The sequence below is a fragment of the Micropterus salmoides genome, unplaced genomic scaffold, assembly GCF_014851395.1.
Source record: "Micropterus salmoides isolate LMB-PRFRI ecotype aquatic unplaced genomic scaffold, ASM1485139v1 Ms_hic_scaffold_14, whole genome shotgun sequence".
Taxonomy (NCBI): domain Eukaryota; kingdom Metazoa; phylum Chordata; class Actinopteri; order Centrarchiformes; family Centrarchidae; genus Micropterus; species Micropterus salmoides.
In genome coordinates this window covers 14,028,525-14,048,438 of record NW_024040485.1, presented here as the reverse complement: position 1 = coordinate 14,048,438, position 19,914 = coordinate 14,028,525, and the positions used below count along the sequence as shown (strand labels likewise).

At 40.8% G+C, this 19,914-nt stretch overlaps 1 protein-coding gene across 3 annotated transcripts in view; it reads left to right on the top strand.

Annotated features, from left to right (window-relative positions):
- The window catches only part of agap3 (ArfGAP with GTPase domain, ankyrin repeat and PH domain 3), a 114,757-nt gene that overhangs the window by 73,409 nt on the left and 21,434 nt on the right, over window positions 1-19,914 (top strand). For all 3 annotated transcript variants that reach the window (XM_038717833.1, XM_038717834.1, XM_038717832.1), the window contains exons 11-13: window positions 691-862; window positions 7,171-7,320; window positions 16,492-16,647. In XM_038717833.1, coding sequence (XP_038573761.1) covers window positions 691-862; window positions 7,171-7,320; window positions 16,492-16,647 — 478 coding nt within the window. The remainder of the gene's footprint in view (window positions 1-690; window positions 863-7,170; window positions 7,321-16,491; window positions 16,648-19,914) is intronic.

The window sequence follows — 19,914 nt, the reverse complement described above, 5'->3', positions numbered from 1 at the left end:
GCAGTCAGCCAAGCCATCCACACAATCACCTTCTGTTAATTCTATCTGCTACATCAATTAAATTGTTTGTAGAAACTAATTGAATGTGGCTTAATCACACATCTTAATAGCTTTGCACGCTTCGATCTGGCTGTTAATTCCAGCAATAAAATGAAATGAGAGCGCTCACTGGGTAATTAGCGAGGAGGCTTGGGAAAGAAATGAGTGCTTTATGACACGGTAATAAAGCAGAGGAGTCGGTGGGGGGACGGCAAAGGCCGAGCTCGCCTCTTTCTGGGTCTTTTTCTGCTGAGCCCAATGATTTTCACCTTGGCTTCCCACATTTGGGCAGTAGTCGCTTTAAACCAAATCAAATGCCCAAATTGAAAGTGAATGAGACTGTTTGCATTCATTAAGCCTTAACATCTCGCTATTTGGAGAGGTGGCGTGGGCACAGGTGATGTATAATGGCTTTACAATCATTTTTCCACTATCACACACCTTAGTGGAAGGTCTGAGATGGGTTGTGACTAATGGGGATGGAAATTGAATAGTCTTTTAATTTGTTTTTCTTCCATAATTCCTGGATTCTTGTTGGTCTGCTGTGTATAATCAGTTCCCTAAATTGAGGGTAATATTTGGACTCTTTACTTGAGCAGAGTGCAGACTATCCACAACTATTGTCATGCTCTTTTTTTCCACTTTATATAGGACTACATGCAGAATGTGCATGGGAAAGAGATAGACCTGCTGAGGACAACAGTCAAGATTCCTGGGAAGCGACCCCCTAGAGCAGTGGCCACCGTGGCCCCCACTGCTAGTCCCAAAACCAACGGGCTGAACAAGGACCGCAGCACTTTGCAGCTGGGCATAGGAAACACAGGTACGATTTCATGTCCTCATTATAAGGCTACAGGTAATAAAAGTCACTGTGCTTCTTTTGCAGTTTTCATGTTTAAGATACAGATATGCATTTTATGGGTTCAGACACCTCTGCAATCACAACTTATTGAGTGATTCTACTGGAATATGATTGGTACAACATGGTACAGCACAAGTCAAGTTAAGTCTTTCGAGTGTGGTCAGAAAACATAAACCAGAAGTGTTTGCAGAAGTGACCACACCCTTGTGAAATATATGATCAAGGATCTTTTAACACTAGTAAGAGCAATGTGTTTTGCTTAATTAGGCTCATTATAACATACAATGGACAACAGTTGATGTGTTTATTAGAGAGTGAGAGAGAGAGACATGCGTGTAAGACAGGCTGGACTTCATGCAGTTTACTGTAATCAGTGTGTCATGAGAAACGGTATACAAAATACCTTTTCATGAGCCCGTTAAGGGATGAGTAAAACTTGCCGCTCTTGTCAGTGTTAATAAATATTCCTGGATTGTGAACACTTTTTTTGAATATATGTTCATCTTGAAGTTGCCACACATCCACACAGCACATCCAGTTCTTTTAAGACAGAAAGCTATTTTAAGTCTTTTTCACTTGCAGTTGTAGTATTCAAATAAATACCACATAATACTACAATTCACTTTTAAATTTGAAAGGATGGAGTATCGTCTTATAATTTATGTACTACTCAAAAGGATTAACAAATCACAGTTATAATATTTAATTGTTACTCAATGATTATTACTGTCCACATTCTCTATGTCCTCAGTTTTTAATAAATTATAAAAATGGGTCCCAACAGGTTAATTATCTACTGTCTGTATAGTTCATTCATGCAAATTAGCTGCCTCATAGTATACACAATGATTATTTAATGAGTGTCTATGAAAAATCTATTCATTCTCTAAATTACTAAACAGGGAATTAAAAAATAATGTTTAAACATCATGCCCATGTTTAAGGAAATATAAAAAAATTTGGGTTTATTTATCTTTTACTATAATGCCACTATGACACTGACCCAGTTATTTTTCATCCTCTATGGTAGTGGGGGTCACAGCAACAAAAAACTGTTTGGCCCTGAGCATCGTGCCAGGGTTTCTCCACCTTTCAAGTTTAAAAATAGAGCTCTTCTCCCAGCGAGCTTTGCCCCTGGAGGCTGCAAAGAGTCTGGCAGGCTTATAGAGGGGAAGCCGGTGATTGGATGTAGGGGTTAGGATTAAGAGTAATTAATACTAATTAGCAAAGTGATCCCCAGAGGGAGGAGGGGTCCTTCATTGGCTGTGAAATGGGCACAGCGTTTCCATCACTCAGGCTAAAGCTAACTGGCTGAGAGTGGGTAAGGTGCCAAAGACGGGTCAGCAGGGACCATTAGCACTGGCCAGGCAGGTTACTGTTAAACCTGGCCAAGGCGCTGCCACTGCTGAATGGGTTAATCAGTCAAAAGCAGAAAGATGTAGGAGTTTACAGAGCAGAGGACGTTGGATCGAGGTTGTTCCATCCCGCAAACTTGTTAACCTTGAGCGTTGGGTTGAGGAGAGTCACTGGGGCAGACAAAAGGCCTTGAAAAACAGGCCAGACCAGGTTGTGGGAAAACGGCACCAACTGGTTTGTTTTATCTCCAAGTTCATTTTTTTTCTCTAACCCAACAATGCCTCCTCTTGTTGTTCTTGGACACCTCAATGACACATTCCTAGGATTTTCAGTTGCCATCCATTTGTGCATCAGGGAACAATGTGTGGGAGATTTGCCTTAATCTCCACTTAGGAAAAGAAAGGTTACAAATCACATCGGGTCTCTCTCTGGGTGGAGGACCCTCTTCTGATTATGTGATCGGGATTTTGATTTCATTAGACGTGCAATTGATGAAGGGAACAAAGGGGTAATTTTTCATTCACGGCGTCCAAATCACAAGCCTTGTCTCTGCTTTTGGTAATTCATTCATTCCTTAGATCTAAAGACCTTTATAATCACTGGGAGAAGAGGGATTGCGACGGAGTGAAGGAGGGGCGGAGTGGATGGGGGAGATGGGAAGATGAAGAGGAGAGGCTGAGAAGACAGAGAGTAAATGAGAGAACGCATGCGCCCACGAGTTTGCCAAACGGCCAGGTTTAATTCCTTTGCTGGGTGCTGAGCGGAACCATTTTAAATATGATCCTCCCTGTTAACACGCATCCTGCCGTGTCACCAGCGACAGATACATTGTATCAAAGTATTAATGGGCCCAGTCACTTTGAATCAATCCTGTGGGGGAGAGAGATGCATGTGGAAGAGGTGGAGATTTCATGAAAGTGTAGCTCATTCCCTCCTTACTCTGTGCCACAATTTGTCTCTAATCTATAGTACTGTTGAATTCAGTACTCACTAACCAGCAGGCCTTGTCAATACCAACATGACACTTCTGTAGCCAACACTGGGGCAATCTGGCCTCATACACAATAGAGTAGTGGGTCCTTTATTGTCTGATGCTCCCCCTCAGCCATATTACCAAAGACTCATCAAAGCCACCCGTTATATTACAAATGCCAAATTAGCTGAGCTTGTCCTCAATCTTCCATGTGCCCTATCACAACTGTATGTACCCCTGGTCAGGAATCCCCACTATAGAGTAATAGTTTATGTTTAGTGTAGAAATTTTTGGTCCGTCTTTAATGTTGTTGTTTGTTGTTGTTTTTTTATATTACCTCGACCATCTAAGAGGAAATTACATCAAGAGGTCATAAAATTCATAGGAACCATGTAAGATAATGGCCATTTTAAGCTGGAAATGCCTGCAAGAATCCTCTAACAATACAAAAATACATTATAAGGCCTAAATGAATGGCCTAAATTTGTCCTAAAAGTGCAACATGTAAAGAAAGTAGGGTAGTGCCATATGGAAGATTTAAAATAATGGTGAAGTTGTTTAAATGCATACAGCTTTTATGAATAAAAAATAGGTATGAATATGAACATCTGAGTGACTTGTGTGCGGCGGCGGCGGCAGCAGCAGCAGTATCAGGGTGGATGGGGACGTCTGGGCGTTGGTCAGGATGATGGTGGTAGATTACACACAGCCGCAGATGATGTGCTGCCCAGCCCACATTACCATGAATGCTTCATTATCCCACTTCTTGTACATAATGGCAACAACTCCACAGAGGGGTCAAGCCTCGTCACGGCTCATCAACCCACTGACGCCCCAGCCTAAAGAGAAATGAGAAGCAAGGCAGCGCTGCTCCCTGCTAATCCATCGCCTCTACTTAACACCCCAGCCCTGGATAGCCTATGTGGTTTTTGTTATCTCTTTATACACATGGTGATACAGTTAGCAAGAAATAATTCATAATGGTTCTTTGTACTTTTAAGTTTAAGCAAAGTAATGAGAATTTGCACAGGAGTTCAAATTAAATGTATTGTTGTAACCTGCTTAATAAGATAAGTATCACTTTGAATTTAGCTGAACAGGACTATCCTCTTATGTGGTAATGGTAATGATGGTTTTAATTACAGTATCTAGATGCAGTGGTGGAAGAAGTATTCAGATTTTTTTTATTTTATTTAAGTAATAGAAAGACCTTCATCAAAATTTTACTCAAGTACAATTGCAGATGTATTATCATCAAATGTACTTCAAGTATAAAAAGTAAAAGTGCTCATTATACAAGAGAATGGCTGCTGTCAGTGTTATATTATTCATTATCAGATCATTATTATTATTGCTGATGCATAAAATGTAGGAACGAAGAAGCAGTTTAATGTTGTAGCTCGCTGAGGTGGACTTTATTCTGTTGCTAGCTTAATTTATAAATTTGATATTATTTTTAAAAACAAATGTATTTCATGTATGTAAAATTAAATTAATTTACAAAGTAACTAAAGCTGTCAATTAAGTACAGTGATATGTACAATATTACCTTCTGAAATATAGTGGAGTAGAAAGTGGCAAAAAGTAGAAATGCTCAAGCCTTATAATTGTACCCGTACACTAATTGAGTAAATGTGCTTATTTAGTTTCTACCAGTGGCTTGATCGCTGTTCAATTTTTACTACAAAAAAAAAGATCATCAATAGAGAACAGGCAGAATAAGGTTGGATGTATATCATCAAAATTATGTTTTTTATGCAAAGGGCCTTTATGAAACAGCATTTAATGTTTTTGCACTATAAAGTTAACAGTTTAACTTTTTTACTCCTGTTGCTCTGCAGTGTCATAGTTTTTTATTTTTCGGTCTATATAATAATAAATCCCAAATAATCTAATATTCTAAACATGTATTGCTTTAAAGAATTCAATAATGCTTGATGTATTTGTATTTGACATTCAGAGCACTAAAGTTGGTAGCATTCAGTGTTCAGTCAAATCCTGTAGACCTCAGTTTGCAGTTGTGAGGTTCACCATTGTCAGTCCACCGTAGTGCCACTGCTAAATCTGTAAAACGTACTAGTCAGGCCTGGCTGGAGCTGTGAATACAGTGCTATTTTAATGCCACAAGCTGATTATTTCTCCACTGTAATTACATTATCCTCCCCTTTATGCAGGAGTGGTCTCTGGGGACTAATGGATACAGCCATGTATAATTCATCAATCATTAGCATCCAATTTGACAATTAGACGTGATTGTTGAATTTTAAATATCAATCGAAGTTGCTTTGTAGTTATCTATCAGTTTTTTATTTTTTTTTTTTGGTTCTTTTTTAAGGGGTCAAATAGTCAAACTACACACTGGAAATAAAAAATGTTGATGTTTGTAGTATAAAAGATAATAAAGAATTACTTCTAAACAATGAGGTGATTAAACGTTTTTATTTGCAAGTAGGTACTGTTGTGTGTGTGTGTGTGGGGGGGGGGGGGGGTGTAAAATGCATTTTAAAACAAAAGCAACCAAAAGCATTTCTATATAAGTCATGGGCTTATCGTATGTATCATTCAGACATCACTTTAAAAAAAACTAAACAAAGTTTGATATTTTCTTTTCAGTACCCCTACTCCTCTGCTCTGCCTCCCCCTCCTCCTCCGCTCTGATTTCAGCATGCTAATTTAGTCAGTGCTCCTCAGCATGATTCCCTCGCTCTCTCTCCCATTCTTGCTGCGATTGTGCTCCCTCCCCTCTGGGACCTGAAGATTAATATTCCTGGGCCCAACAAGATAATTACTGATACTAATTAGACATGATTATGTGAATTTGATACACTTATTACTCTAGATAATGAGTAGGACATATTATCCTAACAAGCACCCGTGCCGCTTAGTTTACTTTACACACGACCCACACACTATATTTTCTGTTATTGTCACCTCAATCAGAAACTGATATTCTCTTGTGATTATTGAATAAAAGGCCTTGATGTGTGATACCTGGAAGATGAGAAAGCATTGTTGAGAAATCAGAGATATGGCTTGTTTTCCAAAAACAAAACCACTGAAATTTTTACCTTGAAATGTCAAATCAGTGACTATTTACCTCATTCAATTGTATTGTTTTGAGAATGTAGTTGTGTAGCTTTTAAATGAGTTATTGTGTCAGCTTTTAGAGAAAAATACTGTGAAAATTAACTTTTAATTTATTAAGAAGGTTAATTTTATTTAACAACCAATTTTTTTCTTGTAGCTCATACAAAATAAGTTCTAATTAGTGTCAATGGTACCCTAATTTTTCAGAATAAAATCACATAATTTTGGAACAAATGATTGTATTACATGACAGTTATACTCAGTTTGATGCATTTTACAGCTTAACCAGTTCATCTGATTCCCCTCACATGACTGGTGGTGACATGAAGTGTATCGATGTGTTTTTCAGAGTAGTTAGGATGTGTTGTAGCGACTGCTTGCGAACAGGAGGAAGGACCGCACATGGCGCACCCTAGCCCATGAATTAGTAAAGAGAGCCAGGCGTCCGTGGCTCGTCTGATTGGAAGTTAGGGAGAGGACGCCTGCTGACGCCAGTGGAGATCGATGTGGCAGTCAGAGGGATGAGGCGAGATAATTAGCGTTCAGAGTGTATCTTGTTAATTAAGGGCTAATTAGAGACAGAGGGAGAGGGGTTTTGTGTGTGTGTGTGTGTGTGCATGCGCCTGCGTGAGGGGGGTTGGCTGACAGAAGGATGTGCACAAATAAGGTTGCAGCAGCATTGCAGTGCTGTAGAAACGACCAAAAACCGTTAACTCAATTACACTATTATCACTTCATTGCAGACTTTTTTGTTTATAGAAAACAACCCTACCAGGCTAAGTGTAGAATTCAAACTGGTGCAGAGAACATGAGAAATCAGGATTCATTTCTTGTGCTGTCACTTATTTTCCAGGCGCTCCTCACTCCAACAGTAGTACATCCCTCCAGACGGGCGGATCGGTGTTTGGTGGCAGTAAAGATGGCATGCACCAACGCTCCTTCTCTGTGTCCAGCGCCGACCAGTGGAATGAAGCCATCAACACCAGTACTAGCAGCGGAGCACGTAAGGCCTGCACTCCTTACCTTCTCCATTCCCTTAATCCCTTCCAAAGTCCTCGCCATGCATAGTGCAATTTAAATTCACACGTTGCTACCGCAAAAGTGAATACAAAGAAAATGAAGGGATCTGATCTAGACGTGTGGTGTGATGGAGATGCCATTTTCCAGAGTTTCCTAGACAGGTGGAACAAGCCTCATTTTCATAATTAGGTGATCAGGGCTGTGATCGTTGTGACCTTTTGGCTGCCGCTCTTTGATAGAAGCTCCCTGTTCAGAGGAGCAGAACAGTGAAGGTTAACTTTCTGCCATCGATGCATCTCCACTTACTCCCTCTGTGTCACATTGCACCTTGTCACTGTACTTGAGTGAAGTAAGAGATATTTCACCATGCATGTCTACCCCCCCATCCTGTCTCTACCTTCCATCATACTCTTATCCCCCCCCCCTTCCCACCCCCGTCTGTTTTCCTCTCTTTTCTTTCGAAGAGGAAAATGAATGCTTTTTGGGGGTACCATTCATCACCAGTTATTTCCCTCTCTTTGTGGTTGGCAGTAAAAAAGCACTTAAATGCACATCAACAGAATAACAGTCATTTCCATGCATGTTTGCACTCTGGTAGTTCTCATTAGCACGGCGGCGGCTCCCCCCCTCCCCATGGGCTCCCAGGGGCCCCGGCAGTTTAAAGAGCGCACTTTACGAGCGCTGCTGGAGTCCAACTGCACGGCCCTCGTGGTTCCGCAGACACCTGTCTCTCATTTGGAGCTGCCAAACGATCAATTCTGCCTGGACGCAGGCACTTCCATCACCCCCTACCCCTGTCTCCCATCAGCAGCATGCCCAAAGCAGAATTACTTAGATTCGTGGGGTCCTCAAATAAATGAGCGTGAGTGTGTGTGTTCTCGCTGATTTATTTTGTGTGTGTAGCTGTTTGTATGTGAGTTTTTTCCACAGAGCATGTTTGCGTCTGTATTACAATGTGTGTATGGGAGAGGAAAAAAAAGCTTCATACTGGATGTTTGCGAACGTGCGTTGGGCGGCCGGTCTGCAGAGGACAAATAGGAATTCCTGAACATTGTGCTGTGAAAATAAGGATGCATAGAATTTCCCATTTTCATGTTTGGTAAACTGAAAAGCCCTCAATATTAACATAGCTCATTAACCAGCACCCAGTCTTCAACTAATCAGATCCACAATTTGCTCCATTATTCTATTTTCTTCAATTATTTTTATGCTAGTCTTAAGGTAACCACAAATGAGCTCGAATGAGGCAAATGAGCTGAAATAATAGTAGAAACGCTGCGTCAAATGATAGATATGTTGCTCGTCTATGGGAAGGAGTGTCTCTGTAATCAGTGTAGTCAGTGCAGACAGTTTAAGACTTATAATGTACACTAGAAGCAACATCTTTGTAGCTCAAAACGTTCTCTGCATATCTTGTTTTTATGTCTCCTGACATGATAGGAATCATATAGCAGCACAGAATATATCTGTAGTGTAAAGTGTGGCTGGACCATCAGAAAACATAAACTTGATTGAAATGTGACCTCTTATCTTTCATCCTAATGCGCCTTCAATAATCAATAGAGGGTGTTCCACAGTGAAGGGTGCTCATGTTTTGCCATTTGAATTGACTTGAACCGAGCCCAATCACTCCATTATCCTTGGTGAAGGTTGCAGGTTAACATAAAATGTGATTCTGAGATGCAAAAACAGCAGATTGATGATTCACTGGAGAATGAATGCATCTTAGCCAGGTAACCATTTCCATATTATTTAAAGAATGTCCTCATTTGTAAACCTATTGAGCAAAGGCAGAAGCAGAGGTAGTATCGTCTCTTGAATATTGAGCGCAGATTTTTGATTAAATCCCGGCCCAATTTTTCTATTGCTTGCATTCATAAAGACACCCATTCTTAATGCTGTTTAGATCCTGCTCTCTTGGTGTACACCTCAATCTTTGAACCTGAATTAAAGCAAGAGGCTCAAACAATGTGATGGGTACAATGTGATGGACTCACTGACGATACAACTTAAGTCATGGTCAGAGTGTGAGTAATATCACTTTTCTGAAGGCAAGAGATTTCTGTAGACCAGTGATCTCTGTGGGTAATGATTCAATAATTAATAGGGCCCGAGCACGACCGTGTGAGGTCCCATTGAATTTGCTCGGATTATATATATATTTTTTTTTTTTTTTTTTTTCTTTTTCTGCAAAGTAGGCTCAACTGACATGGCCTAAACATTCTCGAAAACTCACCAAATTTGCAAACGTGTCAGAACGGTGAAAAATTTCGTATTCTACAAGTTTCGCACATGGGCGTTGCAAAATGACTCGCTAGCGCCACCTAGAAAATTGGAAAAAATTAGCCCCTCGTTCACGTTCAACCTACATGTACGAAATTTTCTGGGGACATGTATCATATCAAGACGCCACAAAAAAGCCTCAAGAACCCATAGCCTAAAGTCACAGGAAGTCGGCCATTTGAATTTTACGGCCATTTTTGGATGATTTACACACTTCGTACTTTAACGAACTCCTCCTAGGGATTTAGTCGGATCGACGTCAAATTTCTGCTGTGCCTTCTAAAGGCATTGACGATGAAAAGTTGTGCTATTTGCGCGTTTTCGTCAATGGGTGTGTCCGTGGCGTCGATGATTCGCTATGAAACAGGAAGTTGTTGTAACTTCAGTGTACATGCTCACATCGGACCAAACTGTACATGTAGGATGAGAGTCCCGCCCTGAACACATGTACATGCTGATATCACCCACAGTCATAGCGCCACCTGCTGGCAACAGGAAGTGACTTTTAACGAAGCAGCCCCGCCGCACGTTTCACCTACGTGCACGAATTTTCTGTGGTACGTGTATCTTGTCCAGACGCACAAAAAAGTCTCTCGGAGCCATAGCCTAAACCCAACAGGAAGTCGGCCATTTGAATTTTACGTCAAATTTTGGATGATTTACACACTTCGTACTTTAACGAACTCCTCCTAGGGAGAAGTCCGACCGACCTCAAATTTCTGCTGTGCCTTCTAAAGGCATTGAAGATGAAAGTTGTGCTATTTGCAAGTTTTCGTCAATGGGCGTGTCCGTGGCGTGCGTCAAAGATCAGCTCTTCACCATGACACGGAAGTTGTCGTAACTTCAGTGTACATGCTCACATCTGCACCAAACTGTACATGTAGGATGAGAGTCCCGCCCTGAACACATGTACATGCTGACATTCACCCACAGTCATAGCGCCACCTGCTGGCAAAAGGAAGTGACTTTTAACGAAGCAGCCCCCGCCGCACGTTTCACCTACGTGCACGAATTTTCTGTGGTACGTGTATCTTGTCCAGACGCACAAAAAAGCCTCTCGGAGCGATGCCCTAAAATCACAGGAAGTCGGCCATTTGAATTTTACGTCAATTTTGGATGATTACACACTTCGTACTTTAACGAACTCCTCCTAGGGATTAAGTCGACCGACTTCAAATTTGTGCTGTGCCTTCTAAAGGCATTGAAGATGAAAAGTTGTGCTATTTGCGAGTTTTCGTCAATGGGTGTGTCCGTGGCGTGGCGTCAAAGATCAAGTCTTCGCCATGACACAGGAAGTGTTTAACTTCAGTGTACATGCTAACATCTGAACCAAACTTTACGTGCTTGATAACTCTCCACCCCGCTATGGAGGACCGATCCTGACACAGTCAGAAAAATACAGAAATAAAAATGCTCAATAAATAAATAAGCTTCCAATTAAATACACAAAAAAATAAAGTAAATAAATAAATGTTGGTATTAATTAAATTATACAAGGAGACATAAAGTATATATTTTAATTAGTGCCTTTACTTATTCACCTTTGTTATAATTACCTTATTTATTTATTCTCCCTTATAATCTTCAACTTTATTTATTACTAATTTTTTTAATATATTTATTTATGTGTGTGTTTTAATATTTTGTCTGTTTTATTCTTCCTTTGTATTTTTCTACCTTATTTATTTTCACCCATGGTATTTATTTCTGCCTGTCCTTTTTAAATTTCTGTATGCATTTCTGACTCATTATGCAAATGAGGAGGGGCTGTGTCTCAAGGGGTCATCTTCTCTGCTATTGGTGGACCAGTCAGACAGGAGAGCTCTAGGCCTACTCTGCCTGCAGACATCAACGATCTTGCCCCTCACACAGTCAGATGGCTTCCTTCAGTGCGCTGAGGTGTTTAACAACTCTGAAGACACTACCAGCCATGTCTTCCTTCTTTTTCACGTAGACGCTCCGACAGACAGTGCTTTCAGTTTGCTGCATGCATGGACACAGAACTGCGGTACAGCACACAGTAACGATGAAATGTGTGCTGTTATCACATTCTTCCTCTGTATGTACACCTAAACAACAAGGCAGGGAAATATAAAAGGAATTTATTTATTGTTTGGGTACATTATTGTTCAGTGTACATGCTCACATCTGAACCAAACTTTGCGTGCTTGATAACTCTCTGACCCCCAGACATCTACACGTCAATACCGATTTATATTCATAGCGGCAAGTGCTATGTAGCTCCACATAGGGGACACAGGAAGTGACATATAGCACCTTCATGCGGCGACATAACCGCGTAGGAAATTCACAGCCGCACCGGCAGAGCTCCAGAATATGCAACTCGGCCGGCTCACACGCGGACGCGCTTACAAGTGCGAGGGCCCGCCCAACGCTGCTTGCAGCTTTAATTCAATATTATCTTTTCTAGAAAGAAGTTTGAGATATCCTGGTTCACAGTTGTCTTTTCCAAAAAAAATATAACAAGTGAAATTATGCTAGAATCTGTCCCAACTAACAAATGTACTGTTGTTGTTTTTTTAAATCATGCAATTTTGTTGTATTAAAACACAAAAGAATTGTACATAGTGGGAAGCAGACCTGGAACAAGTAGTTGATTTAATAGTGAAGTTGACCAGCAAGAATTTTGACAATCGATTAAAGCTTCAGTCATTTTTTTTACAAGCATTCACTGGTTCCAGCTTCTCAAATGTGTGGATTTGTTGCTCTTCTTTGCCCTATATGTTAGCACATTGAATATCTTGTGGGTTTTAGACTGTTGACTGACAAAACAAGCGATTGGAAAATGTAATTTTAGACTCTGGGGAGTCGTAATTAGCATTTTTTTTACTATTTTCCTACATTTTATGAGGAAAAACACAATAATAATAAATAATCAAGAGATTAATTCATGGTGAACTATATTGATTAATCGTCCTAATTATCACAATAGTATTTTTGTCCAAGTTGCCCACCTAGAACTCCATGAAAAGTTTGCATCATGTTTTTATTTCCATCCTCCCGAGACATTTGTGCTGCAGTCTGTTCTGCTATGTGGTTCTTTATATACAAGTGCTTTTTGTCCTCTAAGTTTGCATATGAGGACACAGGTAGTTAATGCACAGATAGCCTTTTCCTGTGGCACTGTTTTTTATACCTTGGCCTCCTGATGCGAGGGTGATAGCATGTGGGGCGTTTGATTTCTACGCCAGGCCGTAATGAAGTTTGACATTTAGTTTGGAGAGAGCAGCAGAGCGCGATCAGGCCTTGATTAGTACGCTCTAATTGAGGATAATAAGGGGGAGGCGGTGATTGTTTCTAATTTTTGCCATTAATTGCAGCCGTTGGCTTTGATTGAGGACAGGCAGGGCTGCCATGTCAAGGGGCCTGGTGGAATCATAGTGCTCCTCACCCGGAGCCTCTTGAATAACAATGAAATCTCTCTCTCTCTCTCTCTCTCTCTCTCTCTCTCTCTCTCTCTCTCTCTCTCTCTCTCTCTCTCTCTCTCTCTCTCTCTCTCTCTCTCTCTCTCTCTCTCTCTCTCTCTCTCTCTCACCATTTTTCCATTCTCATTCATTCATTGTCAGTATTGCACTGGTAAAGGCAGGAAGCTGTTAGCAGCCCCCTCTTTGTCTCACCCATAGTCTTCATCCTGAAGCATGTTTAAACTGTCATCTCCGTGGTGAGAGTGTAATACACTGTAATCACAGGTTAGGCTGATACCTATTCTGCTGCCCAGGTGATCGTGGCTGAGTGGGAAAGAGACTCCTGATCCCCAGTGCGCTTCATTACCCAGCTTGGTCCTGATGGCCCTCGTACACACTAACAGCTAGCTAATAATGCCACAGTGAACACTCTGCTCCCAGAATCAGTCCAATTGTAACTTCATAATTCTCAATTTAAGAAATATAATCTACCAGTCATGTATAGTTTGGAGCTGAGAACCACTTAAAGACTGCATTATATAAAAGCATTAGGTTTCAGGTGGTTTGATATTATTGCTTAGTGATGTGAACTTTAGTTTTATCCATTTCCTTCATGTTACAGACTACTTAAAGCCTGATTGGTGCAAACAAAGGGAAGTGTATCACCCTGTATATGTTTCAGATGCAGGAGGTGCAGGATGAGCAGGCCCAGGGTCATTTTCCACAACATTAGGGGCAGAAATTGATAATTAGAGGTGTTTATGACATGGCTGGGGGCCCTGAGGGGCAGCCCTCCCCTTTAACCTCAAGCGACATTAAACAAATGCTGGCTGTCACTTGGAGCTCAAGTCTTCCACCCGCCATACGGAGCTGTGCTGGCGGGACAGACGCTGGGATGTAGAGGGAGGAGGTAGCAGAGGGTGTGGTGGGGAGGGAGGACGGGGGGTGTGTGGGGGGGGGGGGGGGGGGCACATGGAGGACCCCTGTGCCCCCAGCTGTCTGAGCCAGCTAATGACTCGTCTCAGGGGGGCTGTTGTAAGAGAGCAGGGAAATTGAAACAGACGCCTCGACTAGGAGCTGCTACATGTGTGGCTGCGTGCTGCCATTCAAAACACCAGAGAGCTTAATGTATGTGGTCCAGCACAAGCACCAATGTTATGTTTATTAATGTGGTGGAATATCATCACTCTTATTTATTTTCCAAGTAGCACTTGACAATTAATGCTAAAATATTAGTTCTCATACTGCTAAGTATGGTCCGTTATCTTCTAACAACTAAAATATACTGATATTTTAAACACATTTGTTAATGTTTTCCAGTAATGACTAATCTCTAAGTCAAGCACAGACATAACAATGTGTGTCTCAGGTGTTGTCGCCTATATATTTTGCTCACATTCAGACAATGCATCCCCGGGCCCTCGGAGCTCGACTCTCCCTCTACGTTAGCATCTTCCGTCCCCTGCTGAGCCCATCTTAACTCCTCCAAGACAGCCCCATCTCCCTAAAGGTAATGACCGAATTAGGCCTAATGTTGTACACTGGCTAATGGCACAGTGGCGCACATTATAGCATGTGCAACTGGCAACAACAACAGCAATAATCCCTGAGCCCCTTGTCCTCCTGCACTCCACCCCTGGGGCTGGGACGGTGCACAGGGAAATGAATGGAGTTTGCCACACTACAATGAGCTTTTGATGGGGGACAATGGAGGAGGCTGCCAGCACCACACAGGGTGGTAAGAGGAGAGCAATATGGGGCCCATCTACTGGCTCTCCCTCCCTGCTTCCCCCAGGCCCCTGGCCCCCGCTCCCAGATTCATAATGGCATCCGGAGGGGGAAAGAAGGGAAAGTGATGTCAAATGTCAGGAAATCAGAAAGATGGCAAGCTGACAACCCCCTCCTATCATCCCATTCCTCCTATCCCTTTGCCCAACGGTATCACAGGTTAATATCACATTTATAAAATCACTTACAAGAAACAAAGCCGGCTCTTAGCCCCCTGTCACTCTCAGACAGTCATATAGAGGGCTTTGCCACAGGCTAACTTAGGTAACCATTTGTTCACTGATAGCCCCATACCTGTCCTTCACTCTACCCAAAGCCCCAGCCACATTGTTACTTTTGGAGCACTCAAAGCCATTTCCAACTCTAGTCTGCCTCGACTTTGCATGAGTCTTTCATTGCTGATAATATCATTCATTATTCATTGCTCAGTGTCATTTCAAAATGATTCCTACGTTTGATACATAGCAGTATGTTCCTTTTTTTTTTTTAGTTGAATATGTACTAAGTTAAATTGAAGCTGCCAGTTTAGTTTATTTTTAAAGGAATAGTTTCACATTTTTCAAAACTATTTTATACTCTGCCCATGTAACACATTAATGTGTCTTGCATCGGTTTCTTCACACTGGACTTGCAGCCTCATCTGAAATCAATTAATGCAATTACTCTCAGACTAATCAACAGTCCACATTAGGGCTGCACAATATTGGAAAAACTAACATTGCAATATTTTTCTTAGTGGCGATACATATTGCGACATGAAAAAATACAGAAATTTTCACCAAATTACCTAAATTGCTCTATTTGAAAAAGAATTAAGCATCCTTGAATTATTGGGGTGATTTGGAAGGGAAAAATGCATTGAAATAGAAAATAAATAACCTGAAAAAAGTCCTTTTAGTCTGAATACTTTTTTTTAATGCTAACTATCCTTTCTTGAACTTTAATGCATTAAACATATTTTCAACAAATGATAAAAATAAAAGAGCATTCATCACTCATTTTCAAGTCGTTGTCAACAACTAAGGCGGGCAGGGCCTACTTTGGTTGTTTGATAAACTGATTAAGAACAATACTGTGATTGGTGGTTCGCTGTGCATGCAGAGCTTGCTTTGTCAGTCACTAGCAACAAACTCTATGTATCCAAGAACCCTTTAATCGGAGTAAATGATGTCACATCTGATAGTCCTCTTGTAGACTAGTCATGAAAAATAAGAATTTTCCTTTTGTATCAAGCAGCAAAAAAGTTGGTGTTTGAGTTAATTTGACTTGCGTTCTGCAATGTGACTGTTGTGCTAGAGCACATTGCGATGACAATGCTCAAAACGATATATTGTGTAGCTTTAATCCAGTTAAACACAAAAAATCTTCATCTGCAGTTCCTTATCTGTATATTATGGTTCATCATAGCAACAAATATGACCCAACAATATGACTTCTGTAGCAGCGTAATTGCTTTGGTGTATTTTTATGAGTAGGACTGTAAGTTGAACCCAGTGTGGAACGGTAGATACCAAGCTGAAGCTGTGACGGTCAAACTTACATGGCCAGCGAATATAAAACAGAGATGAACAAAAAAAATTCAAACCACCCCTATTTATTTAACATAAAAAAATAACAATTGTGTCTGTCTGTGTGTTTTTTTGTTGTTTTTTTTTCAGCCAATGGAATGAGTGATCCTGCGAATTCCAGTGTGGGCAGCGCCACAAGTCCAAAACTTGAGCCACCACCTTCGCCACATGCCAACCGCAAGAAGCACAGACGGAAAAAGAGCACGGGCATCACGAAGCCAGACGGCTTATCTGCAGGCAATGAAGGTACAACACAAATCTCATCACTACAGTTTTGAAATAACCAAAACTTCTGAAACAAAAAGCACATTTCCATCCACCTGTTTTTATGCACATATAACGCAAAAACATCAGATCTGTGTGGATCATTGAGGAAACTGTAAAGGCCCTTAAATTAAGACCTGAAATGCCATATTTGTCATTCTACATTTTTTTCCACCATTTGAGGTTTGCCTGGCACTCTTTTAATTACATCATTGCATTGTGCCCTCTTTTTCTGCAGTGATTTAATAGTACCTGATGAATTTGTGCCACCAACTCGGTAGTGCCTGGAAACGTGTATTAATTTACATTTTCTTTTGCTGATTTTCTGGAAATTCTGTCAAAATTTGTGCTGCATTTGGATAGAAAGCATTTTTTTAAAAAGAGGAGAGTTTGCACACCTGAATCTATTTAAAATAATTTATTTGTTGTTCGCCATAGAGGAGTGAAACCCTAGATGTTTCAGCTACTTCTTCAGTGTGCAAAATTGGTTGTAGTTTTGCAGTTGGGAAGCTAGTGAGAGATCACGTCCTTGGAGGTGAACAAGTGACTCCTATTGGTTGGTCTATATGCCTCCACAGTAGTGTGTGATTTAGGGGCTAGAAGGAGGTGGCAGACTTAAACAGGCAAAATTTGGAGTTAATATTGTCATGTTATACTCTATGCGTTCACTTATTTCTTATTGAACAAAGCACATCATGACTCGGTGATCCACTTCAACAAATTTCTCCATCCATTATGAAAAAAGAGCATGTATTCTAACTGAACATGCCTATAAAGTACATAAAGGTGTGTAGTTTGGTATCTCTACGTGGCCCCCTGCACAGTGCACCCTCGTAGCCCTCATTCCTTTTACCGTCATCTGAATGGCCTGATCTCCAGAAGCCGCCCTCCTCAGCAGGGGAGTGGCAGTCGGCTCTCCACCCAATTAATAATGATTCTCCAGCCCAGTGATGAATGGAGTACCCTAATTGGATGGCATTGTGAAAACACTGGGACGCATTTCAGAGGCCATAAAACTGATGTCACCAGAGCGGGATGATCAATCAACAAGATTGATACGCCGGATAACAACAACAATGGCATTGACGCCTCCTAAATGGGGCTAAGCATTTATAATCATTATGCTTTTTTATCATGGTCTCTGACAGCTTCTCTTTAAAGTCTGAATGGGTCTGTTGACCACATTGTTGTTTAGAGTGAACATCATCGACACCTTGGAGATAAGTGGTGCTGTTTTTGTTGTTAGTAGTATGTGGTCACATCAGAATACTGGTGAAATCTCAGACCTGATCACTTTGTAGTTTTGGCATGGTTACTTGCACGTGCTATGCGTGTACAGAAGCAGTTTGAAGCTCCTTGCATAGTTTTCAAGTGTAGTCTATTCAAGACGTCCACTACTTCTGTTTTATTTGACATTACTTAGCTCTTAATGGGATTCTCCTAGCAGAGTTACACAGTCACATTAAAGCCGTGAATGAGCGATGGCTGGCATTATCAAGCATCATCAAATGTCGTCAATAAGTGCTTTACCCAAGTCAGATTGCTCCTGGACGTCCTGAAGAGGAAATCTAAGAGTAATCAGGCTGCAGGAGGCAGATTCTGAATGTTTCTCACGTCATCAAACACGCACATTGTTTTCTATCTCTCTCATGGTTCTCTGAGAGGTTTTCTATTAGCACCACCTTGTCTGTTCTGCTGAATGCTCCGGAATACAGACGTATTGCTTAAATATTGGATTCACCCAAGTCTGGGATGTGAGTTGTGTCTCCTGTTGAAAGAACAGGAGAGAGAGGAGAAAAAAGGAAAGGAGAGGTGGGATCCTTGAATAAATTGCTATCAGTTTATCTCATTTACGGGGTAATCAGAAGCGTGCAATGCAGGCTGAAATTGAATTTTAGTGGTTGTGAAGCATCATAAATCAAAACGGCGTGCTCGTCTTAAGGTGAGAAATCATTTTGGTCAACATGGGACGTGTAGGATGTAGGAAACTGTTGCTGCACCTTCATTTCCAAATACGGTACTACAGTACTTGGTCAGACTCTTCTACATGGCTGCTGAAGTAGGGGAAAGTCTTAGACATATTTTATAACCTCAAGTTCATTACTGTGATTATGAAAGGCTAAATGGCAGACTAATAGTTCAGAAATAATCATTTGTCTGCAAACTATAAAAAAAAGCTTTAGTCGAGTTAAGAGTATTGTTTTGACTTTAAAATGCATTTAATTCAACTCTGTGGAAAGCAAGATTTCTCTCTAATCAACTTAAAGCCATATTTGGATAATGTATGAATTCTCTCTTATGTCTATGGTGCTACACTTCCACCAAGGATCTGCACAATGGACACAGTCCATAATATCCTAGTGTAATAATATCAGAGCTGTGTGGTATAATGAACTTCTCATGTGCTTAAAGAATGATGCAGGATGCATGGCGAGACAACTGACAGCCCCGTAATGTGTTTCCCAGCAGCCGCCCGGCGACGAGCTTTCTCGGTGTGTCGCTCGCCATAAACCCACTGGAAAATCGATGGCCGATAAAGAGTTGTGTTCAGGGGGAGCCCCCTCTGATTAATGCAGACTGTCAGGGAGCATCATTAATGTATTTCTCTTTTAAAGAAAGTGTATCAAATGTTCATTGTTTCGTTTTTTTAGCTTATCCAATGTAGCGAGAGGTGCAGGAATGGAGGGAATTGTGATGAGAGTCTCCTTCCTGATTCTTCCAGTTTTATGGATGAAGATATTTACTCGTACTTAGGTCACAGAAATCAGGGAGAAGACAAGAGTGTCCAAAAGTGCTTGCCTCAATGTTTTTAAAGTAAAGAAAGTGTTAATGTCTTTATCTCCATCACAAGATTAGATTTGAAGCAATTCTATAGACAGACAGACAATCCAACCAAATTGCATCAAACTTTACTTGCATGTTTGTACATTTTGAGCATAATTGCAACAATCCTGCAGTCTAAAGTTGACTAAAAGTAAAATTACTCGTACAGCAAGACATTCACCCTCCGAACTATAATGCACTCAAATGTGCTGCATTGTGTTTGGAACAGAAGGAGTGGGGTCAATTCACTTTTATTTTGATGAATTAATTTTTTTTTCCTAAATCGGTTCATAAACCTCTTCTCTAATGAAAGATTCAAAAATGGTTTTTAATCAAGTAGTTATATTTGACAGTTTTAAATTGATTGAATTTATTGTGGTTAAAAAAATTGCATCGGCAATTAGGGGAGGATAGGGAAATCATTTT